Source organism: Rattus norvegicus, chromosome 5, assembly GCF_021556685.1.
Source record: "Rattus norvegicus strain SHRSP/BbbUtx chromosome 5, alternate assembly SHRSP_T2T, whole genome shotgun sequence".
NCBI lineage: Eukaryota > Metazoa > Chordata > Mammalia > Rodentia > Muridae > Rattus > Rattus norvegicus.
In genome coordinates, this window is record NC_141538.1 from 151521579 (window position 1) to 151534002 (window position 12424).

At 47.0% G+C, this 12424-nt stretch overlaps 1 protein-coding gene across 6 annotated transcripts in view; it reads right to left on the reverse strand.

Annotated features, from left to right (window-relative positions):
* Positions 1-12424, reverse strand: part of Wdtc1 (WD and tetratricopeptide repeats 1) — a 66564-nt gene that overhangs the window by 16387 nt on the left and 37753 nt on the right. For all 6 annotated transcript variants that reach the window (NM_001107908.2, XM_087548674.1, XM_087548671.1 and 3 more), the window contains 3 exon segments: positions 169-356; positions 5525-5636; positions 5948-5994. In NM_001107908.2, the coding sequence (NP_001101378.1) occupies positions 169-356; positions 5525-5636; positions 5948-5994 (347 nt within the window).

Sequence of the window (12424 nt, forward strand, 5' to 3'; positions counted from 1 at the left end):
ATAATACCATCTTTTTCTGAAGGGGGCAGGGTAAATACGCAACCACCACAGGACACGGAACAGAGAGAGGGAGCGTTGGGGGTAGAGACACACTTCCTGTCTGTGGAGGGAGGCCTGCAGCAGAGCCACTGAGTGAGGACACACAAGGAAGTCCGCAGAGACCCTTACCGGATGAGCCCGTCCTCAGCAGCGCTCCAGAACGTGTTAGGCCACATGGGTGCCGTGGCAATGCGCTTCACCCGGTTTGTATGGTCTCCAAACATGTGGATCGTTTCCTTCACCGTCAGGTCGTGGACGTGCACCTTGGAGTCAGCTGCCCCCGTGATCAGGATGCGGTCTCCGGCATGCGGCAGGAACTGCTCACAAGAGATTGAATGACGGCAGGAGATAGGGTGGACTGGCCACTGAGGGAGACTGGCCTGGCGGTCAGCACGCCTCCTGCCTCTCTCACCAGTTAGGAAAGTCAGTGTCTATAAAAGCTTTCATCAGCACAGACGTTCAACCCCGTGTACTTCATGGAGTCTCCTGAGGGACCCTTGTCTGACCCTCTCCGAGCAGGAACTGAGGGGATGACAAGCCTCACTAACAATTCCTAAACACTAGACATAGGGCAGCTGCTTTACCTTGGTGACACCGAAAACAACTCATTACAGTCAGAGGCTGGGTTTTCTCTCGGTGGTGAGCACTCACTTAGTATGTGTAAAAACCTAAGTTTAATCCTGAGCATGGGTGAAGTAAAAGCCTTTAAGGGTCATGGCTAAGGTGTAGCTTACTGCAGACCACATGTATAACGTGCCTGAACCCCGGCTCAATTTCAGCACTGAAATAAAGTAAAGCCAGCAAGTGAACTGCAACCAACCACTTCAGAACACAGCAAGGCTGTTCAAACCCAGACTGTCAGCTTTACATATGCAGCCTCCCTCCCTCCCTTCTTTCCATTCATCCTCCATCCATCCACCCACCCACAGGTTGATCCATCCACACATCCATCTACCCACACCTCGGTTCACCCACACACAGGTCCAGCCATCCAGGATTGGATAAAAAAGCAATTCCTGGGGCTGGAGAGATGGCTCAGTGGTTAAGAGCACTGACTGCTCTTCCAGAGGTCCTGAGTTTAAATCCCAGCAACCACATGGTGGCTGTAATGGGATCTGATGCCCTCTTCTGGTGTCTGAAGACAGCTACAGTGTACTAACATACATAAAATGAATAAATAAACCTTTTAAAAAATAAATAATAAAAAAAAAGCAATTCCCATCTTTTGACCTAAACTCCCACTTCTAAGAAAGATCCAAAAGAGAAAAGGGTATCTGGCCAAGAATGCTCAGCAAAGCAATCTTTATGTAGCAAACAGTGGGAAGAGTCCAGATGCTGGACCGTGGAGAGGGGCTGACCACTGTAGGTACAGCCTTCCAGACGACATGGACAACACCCCCTTCCTCTCCCTCCCTGCGTCTGTCTGTCTATCTCCCTCCTTCCTTCCCTGTCCTGGGGACAGGTCAGGTACTGTCATGGAGAATGGCAGGGAAGTGCTCTCACAGAGCTATACTCAGCTCTCCTTTTCAGTTGATTTGGAAGAGAAACAAAACAACCCTTTTATGCTCTGCCACTTAGATAGGAATACATACACTTATTTTTAGGGCACGCAGCAATCTTTACTCCTGTGTGGAGGCAGCACAGGTTAAAGCCACAGCAGTAACAGTGAGCCCTCAGTGCTGCCACATTTGCAATGTACCACAGTTGCCACCAGGGGGAGAGCATGGACAAAATATGTTAAATGCCCAGAGGCAGTGTTTTAACACCCTCCATTGAAAAGAAGGTTTTTCTTAAACAAACTGGAAAGAAGGCGCTGAGTGAAGGCGCTTGCCAGACAAGCCTGGGGACTTGAACTCTATCCTGAGGGACTGGAGAGAAGGCTCAGAGGTTAAGAGCACTGGTTGTTCTTCCAGAGGTTCTGAGTTCAGTTCCCAGCACCCAAATGGTAGCTCATAACCATCATATAATGAGATCTGTAATAACATCTATAATAGTCTTCTGGCCTGCAGGCACACATGCAGAGTGCTGCATACGTAATAAGCTTAAAAAAAAAGAAAAAAGGGGCTGGAGAGATGGCTCAGCGGTTAAGAGCACTGACTGCTCTTCCAGAGGTCCTGAGTTCAAATCCCAGCAACCACATGGTGGCTCACAACCATCTGAAATGAGATCTGATGCCCTCTTCTGGTGTGTCTGAAGACAGCTACAGTGTACTTATATATAAAATAAATGAATAAATCTTAAAAAAAAAAAAAGAAAAAAGAAAAAAGAAAACAGTCTTGGGGTCCCACAAAAAGGCTGGAAAGAATCAGTTCCAAAAAGCTGTCCACTGGCTTCCACATATCCCCCTCCCATATCACTATCTATAGAAACAATAATAATACAGTTTTTGAAAATGTACTTTTAGCTGGTTGATGGTGCATGCCTTGAATTCCAGCACTCAGGACACAGAGGCAGGCAGATTTCTGTGAGTTCAAGGCCAGCTTAGTCTACAAAGCGAGTTCCAGGACAGCCAAGACTGTTATACAGTAAAACCCTATCTCAAAAAAAACAAAACAACCCCCACCATCACCACCAATAACCAAAAAAAAAAAAGAAAGAAAGAAAGAAAAGAAAAAGAAAACAAAAGCAAAATCAAACCAAAGGGCGACAATAAAAACGCCAGAAAAGGGTTGTGTACAACTACTGTCAAAATATCGCCACTGAACGGGTGATGCCAAACTGAAGACTCTCAGTTCCCAGGTTTGGTCACACAGACAGTGCTGTCAGCTCCTTTGGCACAAGGGGACTCCTGCACATCATGTGTTGGTCATCAGAACCACAAATCAAGCTGCAGTTGTTCTAGAAAAACCACAGGCATTCATTCACCACAGGAGGTGAGAGAAAGAGGCAGTGAGGCAGTTCAGGGCGCTAAGGTTAGCTATCGACCTCTCAGGTGGCCATGATTTCGGGTCGAGCCTCTGCTTTTCACATTAGCCAGGGAGAGAAGGCAGTGGAGTGTTTTAGTCAGCTGCACACTCACGCACACCCTCGGATATAAAGTGTACAACTGCAGGCAGGGCTGAAAAGCCCTCTCCTCATAGCTCACTTTGGATCCTTAAACCTGGCACCAAAGTGTCAATTGACAGGCAGCCTGAGTGCAAAACCCTGCTTTGGGAGCATGGCACCAAGGCCCTGCACCCACAGATCTCCAAAGAAACCAGGAGTGTTGTTAAGCATGCACGATTCTTTCCGATGGAAAGATGTAAAACCCTCTCTTTTTTTTTTTTTTTCTTTTTTTTGGAGCTGGGGACCGAACCCAGGGCCTTGCGCTTCCTAGGTAAGCGCTCTACCACTGAGCTAAATCCCCAGACCCAAAACCCTCTCTTCTATGCAGAAGTCTGGGAATTGGAAGTGATTAACAGCCTGGTGGTCTGTGTTACCTGATGGGCCAGGGCGTATTAAAGCTCCTACAACCAGAACCAGAGGTGGCTAACAGCCTAGAAGACTGGGATGCTATTTGTATGACTAAAACCAGGCCAGACGCAGCTTAGGCCCTTTAGTTAGTGCAGGCAGCCAGAGCCCATTCTCTTGGAAGAAATGGCACACACCCCAAATTGAGTTTCAGTCTAATTACAACTCTGTGTGCACCACGGATTCTAGTACCCAGGAAACTTTTTTCCAGATTAAACAGTGGTTAAGTTTGTTGGGATAAAGCACCTGGGTGTCAGACTTCCCAAAATCTTGATCCAGGTTGATCCCACTCTCACCTCCCTGCCTGACACCTTCAGAGAGCCCCTTACTCTGACACATCTCAGAGGCTGTTCAGACCAGACATGGCAGCACACGCCTTCAACGCTAGCATTCGGAGGAAGAGGAAGGTGGATCTCTTATGAGTTCGAGGGCAGCCTGGTCTACATAGTGAAACCTTGCCTCAAACAGCAAATAATAAACAAGGAGCCCCAAGCATCAGCTGCTCTTCCTTCCCCAGCCCTATATGTGATTCTAAGGCCTAACAGCTACTTCAGGGCTTGGTCTCTGGGATCGAGAACTAACTTCTGTGCACAGGGATGAAAACCTATAGACTGTAGACAGTAAAGTGCTTGGCTGGCATCCATGAAGCCCTGAGTTCCGTCCCCAGCACCACATACACTTGTGTTTAGTACTCAAAGGAGGCACAGTGGACGACCAGAAGTTCACACAGCTGAGGTTCAGGCCTGCAATTATAGGAGACTTGCCTCCAAGGAACGGTCTCACAGAACAGGCCTTCAAAGGTCTGTAGGGTCCTCCCCCCTCCTCTCAGCTAAACTCCCTTTTAGCAAAGGGAAAGATTCATTTCCTATGACAAGGTAGAAGACCTACAAGATCTATGCTAGATCTATTTTATTTTATATGTATGAGTGTTTTGCATGTCTGCCCTTGGAAGTAAGAAATGGGAGTCCAATCTGATGAACTGGAATTAGCCTCCATAGGGTTCTGGGAATCAAACCCTGGTCTTCTACACAAGCAGCAAGTTCCCTGAACCATTGAGCCATTTCTCCAGGCTTTATTATTTTTATGAATTCATTATGTGGCTGAGAACAACTCTAGGCTTTTGATCCTCTCTTACGTCCACCTCCCAAGTGCTAGAACTTGACTGTATGAGTACGTAACCAAATCTGGCTCACAAACATTTTTAGAAATCAGTGATCAAGCTGGAGAGATAGCTCAGTAGTTAAGAGCACTGACTGCTCTTCCAGAGGTCCTGAGTTCAAATCCCAGCAACCACATGGTGGCTCACAACCATCTGTGATGGGGTCTGGTGCCCTCTTCTCATATGCAGGCAGAGCACTGTGTATATAATAAATAAGTAAATCTTTAAAAACAAAAAGAAATCAATTATCTAAATGAATTGTAAATCAATCATTGAGTTGCTACTTGCTCATTAAAACTTTTTTTGAGATTTAAAAAATACTGACTTGGAGACATGGCTCAGCTGTTAAGTGAACTGACTGCTCTTCCAGAAATCCAGGATTGATTCCCAGCAACCACATGGTGGTTTGAAGATTCTCCTTAGCTGCTTCCCTTCTAACGGGACAGGAGACAGGCTTAGAGAGGACAGGGGATTCACCTGCTCCCAGTGGGCTAAGGGACAGCAAGATGGCTCAGTGGGTAAAGGTGCTTGCTTTCAAGTCTTTTGACCTGAATGAGCTCCAAGAACCACAGGGTGAAAGGCAAGAACCGACTCATGTCAGTGTCCTTATGACCTCCACATACATGACCACACACATGCACATCATGGCACACGTGTACTCCCACACTAACAAATATATATACAAATTTAATAAATATAAACGGATCTCTTGAGTCGTCCGGTGGTTTAAGAAGAACATAGACCAGACAGGGTTCAGGCACCACTAACCAATGTTCACAGCACAGGAATCACAGCACAGGAATACGCACGTGGGTCACGCCACGCCAGTGCAACCTGCCCACAGCCCAGTCCCACCGTGTGGCTCATCTTCCTCACCTTGACAGAGAAGATATTTGCTGTGTGTCCTGTGTGCATGGAGAGCAGCTTCTTGTGGTGCAGTGGGTCCCACACGATGGTGTGCTGGTCATCGGAGCCAGAAGCCAGCAAGCTGTGGGCAGAATTAGGAGCTCTGACTTCTCCCCGCCCCGGCTGCCTCTCCCCAGGCCCAGGGGATAGGAGTTGGGCACAGATGTCTCAAAGGACAGTAGATGTTGCAGTTTAAGGTCAGCTTATAAATAGGACTAGATTATAGTTTACTTTTGCTGAGAATTTCCAATATTTGCCCGATACATGGGCCTACAGTAAAATAGGGTTTGGATGTTTATCCAAACTTCTGTGTCGACAGTCATGGGATAAGCGTAGTCTGTCTCCTTAGGTGTACCACGCTGAGGAACCCGCTTCCCCGCTGCTCATACTTACTCTCCTTTCTCGTTCCACTCCAGACAGTTGACACATCCCGAGTGACCCTGGGGGAGGAAACAGAGGGTTAAGTGAACGGACAGCTCTCTGGGAAGCTCAATCCGAGAGAAGTGGGGTCAGGCAAGCAAACCGCCTCACTTCAGCATCTGCCGGGGACAAGTGTGGGCCAGAACTAAAATGCTCCCCCACCCCCTTACAGCATCTAAAGTGCTTTCACACGCAGGTCAGCTGACACTGGACACCTCAGGTATAAAAGCAGGTTTCTCTGATCCCACTTTGCAGGAAATTCATACATTAGTAATTATAAATTAGTAATTTAAAAGTAATTATAAGACCTGTCTATCCCTGGAAGGCATGGGTACAGTTCCTTGAAGGGACAAGTTTAGGGTCAGAAGGCTTGTAGCATCTTTGTGGCCCTGTGCTCCATTCCTGCCTTCTTCCAACCTCACTCCCCACAAAAGGCAGGTCCTAGAGATTAATGCAAAAAGGTAATCTGGACCAGAGTGTTTATCTTGAGGATGTTAGTTAAGAATCAGAGAAAGTGGGCTGGAGAGATGGCTCAGCGGTTAAGAGCACTGACTGTTCTTCCAGAGGTCCTGAGTTCAATTCCCAGCAACCACATGGTGGCTCACAACCATCTGTAATGGGATCTGATGCCCTCTTCTGGTGTATCTGAAGACAGTGACAGTGTACTTATATACATAAAAATAAATAAAATCTAAAAAAAAAAAAAAAATCAGAGAAAGTGGGCCTGGAGAGATGGATTAATGGCTAACAGCGGGTTCAATTCCCAGCACCCACATGGTTGGCTCACAAATGCCTATAACTCCAGTTCCAAGGCATCTGCTGCCCTTTTTTGTATCTCAGTGGGTACCAGTACAATGAGGGCAAAACACTCTTTGTATACATGAGATAAAATAAACAAATCTTAAGAAAAAAAACCAGAGAAAATGAGGCGGTCAACGGTACATAATGAATTTGAACTTAGAAACAGTGGAAGGTTTGAGGAGCGGACCCCAGGGTTTCATAGCAAAGAACAGGAAATGACTGGACCAAGCTGGCTTCTCTGTCTCTTCGCTCCGCCCCCTTCCTAAGGGCGCCAGGCTTACCACTGACTGAACTACCAGCTTCCTGCCTGAAATCAAACCAAGTGTCCTGGGAAGCACGAGTCCATCTTGAGCAGTGAGAGGTACATGGAAAATAGTGAGGGTGATCTGGCCTTAGGAATCAGCCGAGAGGTGAGCCTTGACCTGGAAGCAGATGCCAAGAGGGAACCGGATGATAGGAGCACACGGGTCCCATTCTCAGCAGCTCTGAAGAGCTAGGGGCTCCCTACATGAGGACCAGGCATGTGGGTGGACTGACTGCCACCTCGAGGGCAAGCAGCCTGGGGTGGACTCAGCACCAGAAGCAGGCTTATCCTGTAGTTGTAGAAGATATAGCCAGACTGACTACAGTAGCAGCCCCTGACACTGACCTTCTCCTGCCCCTCAGTCCAGTTTTATTTAAGACAATTCAAACTGGGCTGTTTGAATTCCAACCCATTCTTCAGCTATCAGTGAGAAGGACCTTCCTTCAAGGTGTCCTGCCTCTCTTGTGAACGAGGGAGGAGGCTTCTTTCTTTCTTTTTTTTTTTTTTTCGGAGCTGGGGACCGAACCCAGGGCCTTGCGCTTCCTAGGTAAGCGCTCTACCACTGAGCTAAATCCCCAGCCCCGGGAGGAGGCTTCTTTCCTGCTGGCTCCTATGGCATCCTACAGAATGGCTCTGCAGCTCTGTCATTTCCTCCACCAGACAGGCCTGAGGAAGCAGGCTTTGTGGATGACACTGCATCTCTGAGGCCAGCTGCTGTGTCTAGCAGGTATCTGCTGCTTGACTGACGAGATGGGTCCATCCATCCAGTGGGGCTAGTGAGGAGAACCCAGAGGTACTGACACAGTAATTTCCTAGCTGTCAGCAGAAGGGGCCATTCTGTCTTTCCTCTTCCCAGCTGCTTCCTTTTAGGCTCTACACCGGAATGTACAACTGAGACACCCTCTGCTCAAGGCTGCCAGGGCCCCTGCGGACCTAAGGTCTCTTGACTTCTCAAATACGTGGTTGCAACCCCACACCTTTATCTGAGTCAAAACCATCTCTATCCTGTGCCTGAAGCCACAGCTTCATCTTGGAACCACTCAGAGCATCCATGGCCTGGAATGACTGCTACTTAGTGAGGGCAAAGCTGAGTACTTGTTTATGCAGAATAATGGCCCCTTTATTGATGTCCCGCCATAACTCTGGAACCTGCAAATGTTATCTGAAGTGGCAAAGAGAACTCTGCAGATATGAATAAGGTTAAGATTATGAGATAGCAAGATGATCCTGGACTGTCCAGGTAGGTTCAGTGAAGTCACATGAATCCTTAAATTCATAAACAGTGTGTGTGCTGGTTACAGAGCAGTAGACACAGAGGTGTGAAATGACTGCACCAGCCGCTGCTGGCTATGCAGCAGAGGGAAGGGCCAGGAGCCAAGACTTGCAGCAGCTTTAAGAAACTGGGAATAGCAAGAAAAGAAATTCTACTCCACCCTACAGCCTCCTGGAGGGACAGAGCTACCAACACCTTCTTTTAGCCTGGTGAGATTTGTGTTAGACAGTTCTGATTTATAGACCTGTAACATGAGCCAGCAGCGGTGGGTCAGCTCTATCTTAGCACTTGAGAGGCTGAGACAGGTTGATCTCTGAGAGATCTGAGCTAGATAAAGAGTGTCAGGCCAGTCAGAGCTATGCAGCAAGACACTACCTCAAAACACTAAAAAATGAAAACAAAACAAAAAAACAGGAGCTGGAGAGAGAGCACACATTAAAATAAAATACATTATTTAAAAACTATAACAAGTTTTTGTTTTTAAAGCATTCATTATGGGTTTTTCTTTTTTCATTTACTGTGTGTGGAGAGCACGTGTGGGCACTTGTAAATAGTCCCTCATTAATTTTTAGCCAGCCTATCTCTGCTTGGAGACAAGGCTTTTATATTTAGCTCCAGCTGGCCTTGAACTCACAATCCTTCTGTCTTATCCTAATACTAGAATTAGTATTTTTTTAAACTATGTTTTTTATGTATTTACCTTTAGGGAGGAGCTTTTGGGCCAACCTGCATATATAAGCCAGCTCTTTCCTTCTACCATGGGTACCAGTTCTCTGGGCTTGGTAGCAAGGGCCTTTACCCACTGAGACATCTCCCCAGACCTAACTATCTACTTAGTGTCTGTGTTCACACATGTGTGCCATGGCAGCGGTGTGGAGGTCAGAGGACAACACCTCACGGAAGTGGATTGATACAGTCAGGCTTGGCAGACAGGCTGCATTCATGTAACAGCGGGGTACGGCGGCACCTTCCCGTAGACTCAGGTAGAGGAAAGAACAAAGACAGTCAGATCCCTGGTCTCCATGACCAGCCAGTCTAGCATTCATCAGGGGCTCCAGATTCAGTGAGACACCCTGTTTCAAAAAATAATGTGGGGGGCCAGATGTGGTGGCACACACCTTTAATCCCCAGCAGTTGGTAGGCAGAGACAGGAGGATTTCTGTGAGTTTAAGGCCAGCCCAAGCTATATAGTGAGTTCTAGAACAGGACTTAATAGAGACCCTGCCCCAAAAAACACACAAAAAATAATGTAGAAGGCTGGAGAGGTGGCTCAACAGTTAGGAGCACTGACCGCTCTTCCAGAGGCCCTGAGAACAGTTTCTAGCACCCAAGTATGACAATGTTAGGTAGAACCACAGACATTTAGTCATGATCTCATTATTCCTTCCTACAGGTAAGACTAAGCTTCAGAGACATTAAATAACTCTTGTGTTATCATGACCTAATAAGGACCACTACAGAGAAGAGGTGTGGAGAAGAGAAAAAGGAACTATCCCCGATATCATCCATTCATTCATGTGTGGTAGAGTGCTTGCCCGCACATGCAGGGTCCTGGGTTTGGTGGCGATTCCTGGACTGGACAGTGTGGTACACACCCTTAGTTCCAGCACTCAGGAGGCAGGGGCAGGTGGATCTCTGAAGTGGAAACTCAAGGGTTTTTGGGAGAGTCAATTATGTTGATGGTGTCCTGAAGTGGACACAGGTGAAAGACTAATGCAGACTCGTGAGGGAACGTTCCACTGAAGCAGACACAAGAGAGAGGACATGTGATGAAGGATTCTTTGCTAACAACATACATGCACTGGTCCACCTTACATTGCATAGTTGAGCTGCATGTCAGGACTCCACAGAAACACACCAAAAAATTTCTGGTGGTGTGCTGCAGTTTCTTGCCACTTCTGCGGATGTGGGCTGATTGACAGAGTGGTGTCAGCCGAGACAGACACACATGATGAGGCAAGACACGTGCTGAACATGTGGTGTTTGGAGAGAGTATAAAAAGGACTCGTCAGACAGTGACGGAGGCTGAGCTTGGCTTGCTTCTATAGAGCTAACTGTGTGAGACTTGTGGGTCTCTCATCTCTGATCTTCGCTCCTCCGAGAGAAGCACAGCCAAGTTCTTCTCCTGGCGTTCCTCCTGGTCCTTCCTGCTGACTTGTGCCAAGGCTGAGGCCTGGCTGTCTCTGTTGCTGTCACTCTGCTGACTTGTGTTTGCTATCCTGACTCTACTGCTGGTGTATCTGCTGGACCGCTGGTGTATCTGTGAAGTGTTTGCAAGTGGATAGAGCTGCCGCAGCTGACCTGTGAACTGAGCTGCTGGTTTCCAGACAACACAGATGGGAGTTGCTACCAAGAACCTTTCTAAATGCCCCCCCACCCCCCATCCTTTCTTTTATACTACCAGTGGGTATGGGTTAAAAGGGAGGTTAAAATGTTTAAGAACTGGGGCTGGAGAGATGGCTCAGTGGTTAAGAGCATTGGTTGCTCTCCCAAAGGACCTGGGTTCAATTCTCACCACTCACGTGGCAGCTTACAACTGTTTGTTACTCCAGTTCCAGGAGATCAGACACCCTTACACAGACATACAGACATAAAAGCAGGTAGAATACCAATGTACATAAAAATAGTCTGAAAAATGTTTAAGAACCATCATTCAAAGTAGAATTTGAAAAATGTAAAAGTTATAGATATGAGTCTGAGGATAGCCTGATCTACAGAGTGAGTTCTAGGACAGCCAGGGCTACGTAGTTGAAACCCTGTCTCAACAAACAAAAAATAAATCAATCACCACTACCATAAAGAATGAGCTATCTATAGCTACATACATACTTCAATTCCTAATGTTCCAGGCAACATCGTTGGCAAGGCAACAGCTATAACTCACAACAGAATTTTTCCTTATACTAAGCCTACATCAAGTGTATACATCCCTGCAGGCTTTGTACTTTCCCTGAGCACCTAGCACAGAATTCTTCTGCTTGTAAATGCTATTGAACTCTAGAGGGAGGAAGGAAAGCCTCATGTACCTCGGTCAGGTCAGTCAGGAGTGACTAGGTGCTAAGAAGACCTAGCATGGGGGTGGGACCGCCTGCAAATGTCCTGTGGTGGTCAGAGAAGGCCTCTCCTCTGAAAGGCAGGAACTATGCTGGCATCTTCACTGCCACATCCTTCTCCCAGGGTAGGATGTGCGGCTGGCACAGAAGCCACACACTGCGCATCTGCCTGCCCGACCTCATGAGGGAATCAGAGGGGCTTTCATACTGCTGTGCTCAGGTGACTGAGGCACAAATTTACTTCAGTATCTAAAGCACGTGCCGACAACTTTGTCTGTAAGGGCCAAACAATAGATATTTTAGGTTTTGTATACCATATGGTCTCTGTATGAATCATTCAATTCTGGTGTTGAATCACTAAAACAGACAGACAATACATAAATGAATGAGTGTGGCTGTGCTCCAATAAAACTTTATTTATAAGAACAGGTGGCAGTGCACTTGAGACTCACATGGAAATGCAAAGGACTCAGAATAGCTAAACAACCCTGCAACAGGACAAAGTTGGAAGATCCGCATGCCCTGATTTCTCAAGTGCTACAAAGCGGTACTGGCATAAGAACTGTTATTTTGATCGATGGCATGGGTTGACAGTTACCAAAAAAGTTATACATTTATGGGTACTTAATTTCTGTTAAGAGTACCAAGATATGGCTCAGAGGTTAAGAGCACTGACTGCTCTTCCAGAGGTCCTGAGTTCAATTCTCAGCAACCACATGGTGGCTCACAACCATCTGAAATGAGATCTGATGCCCTCTTCTGGTGTGTCTGAAGACAGTGACAATAGAGTGCCAAGACACTAAATAGCCTTTGCAACAAATGGTGTTGGGACAACTGGACAACTGGACATGCAAAAAATTAAGTTTGGGATGCAGCCCAGTGGTGCAGCACTTGCTGGATCCTAGATACCACCATGAATGACCAAAGACTGCAGTGTCAGGGTGGAGAGAAGCCTCAGTATTAAAGGCTGGGCTCACAACTAAACCCTAAGAATGAAGTACGATCTCCCTTAAGGACCT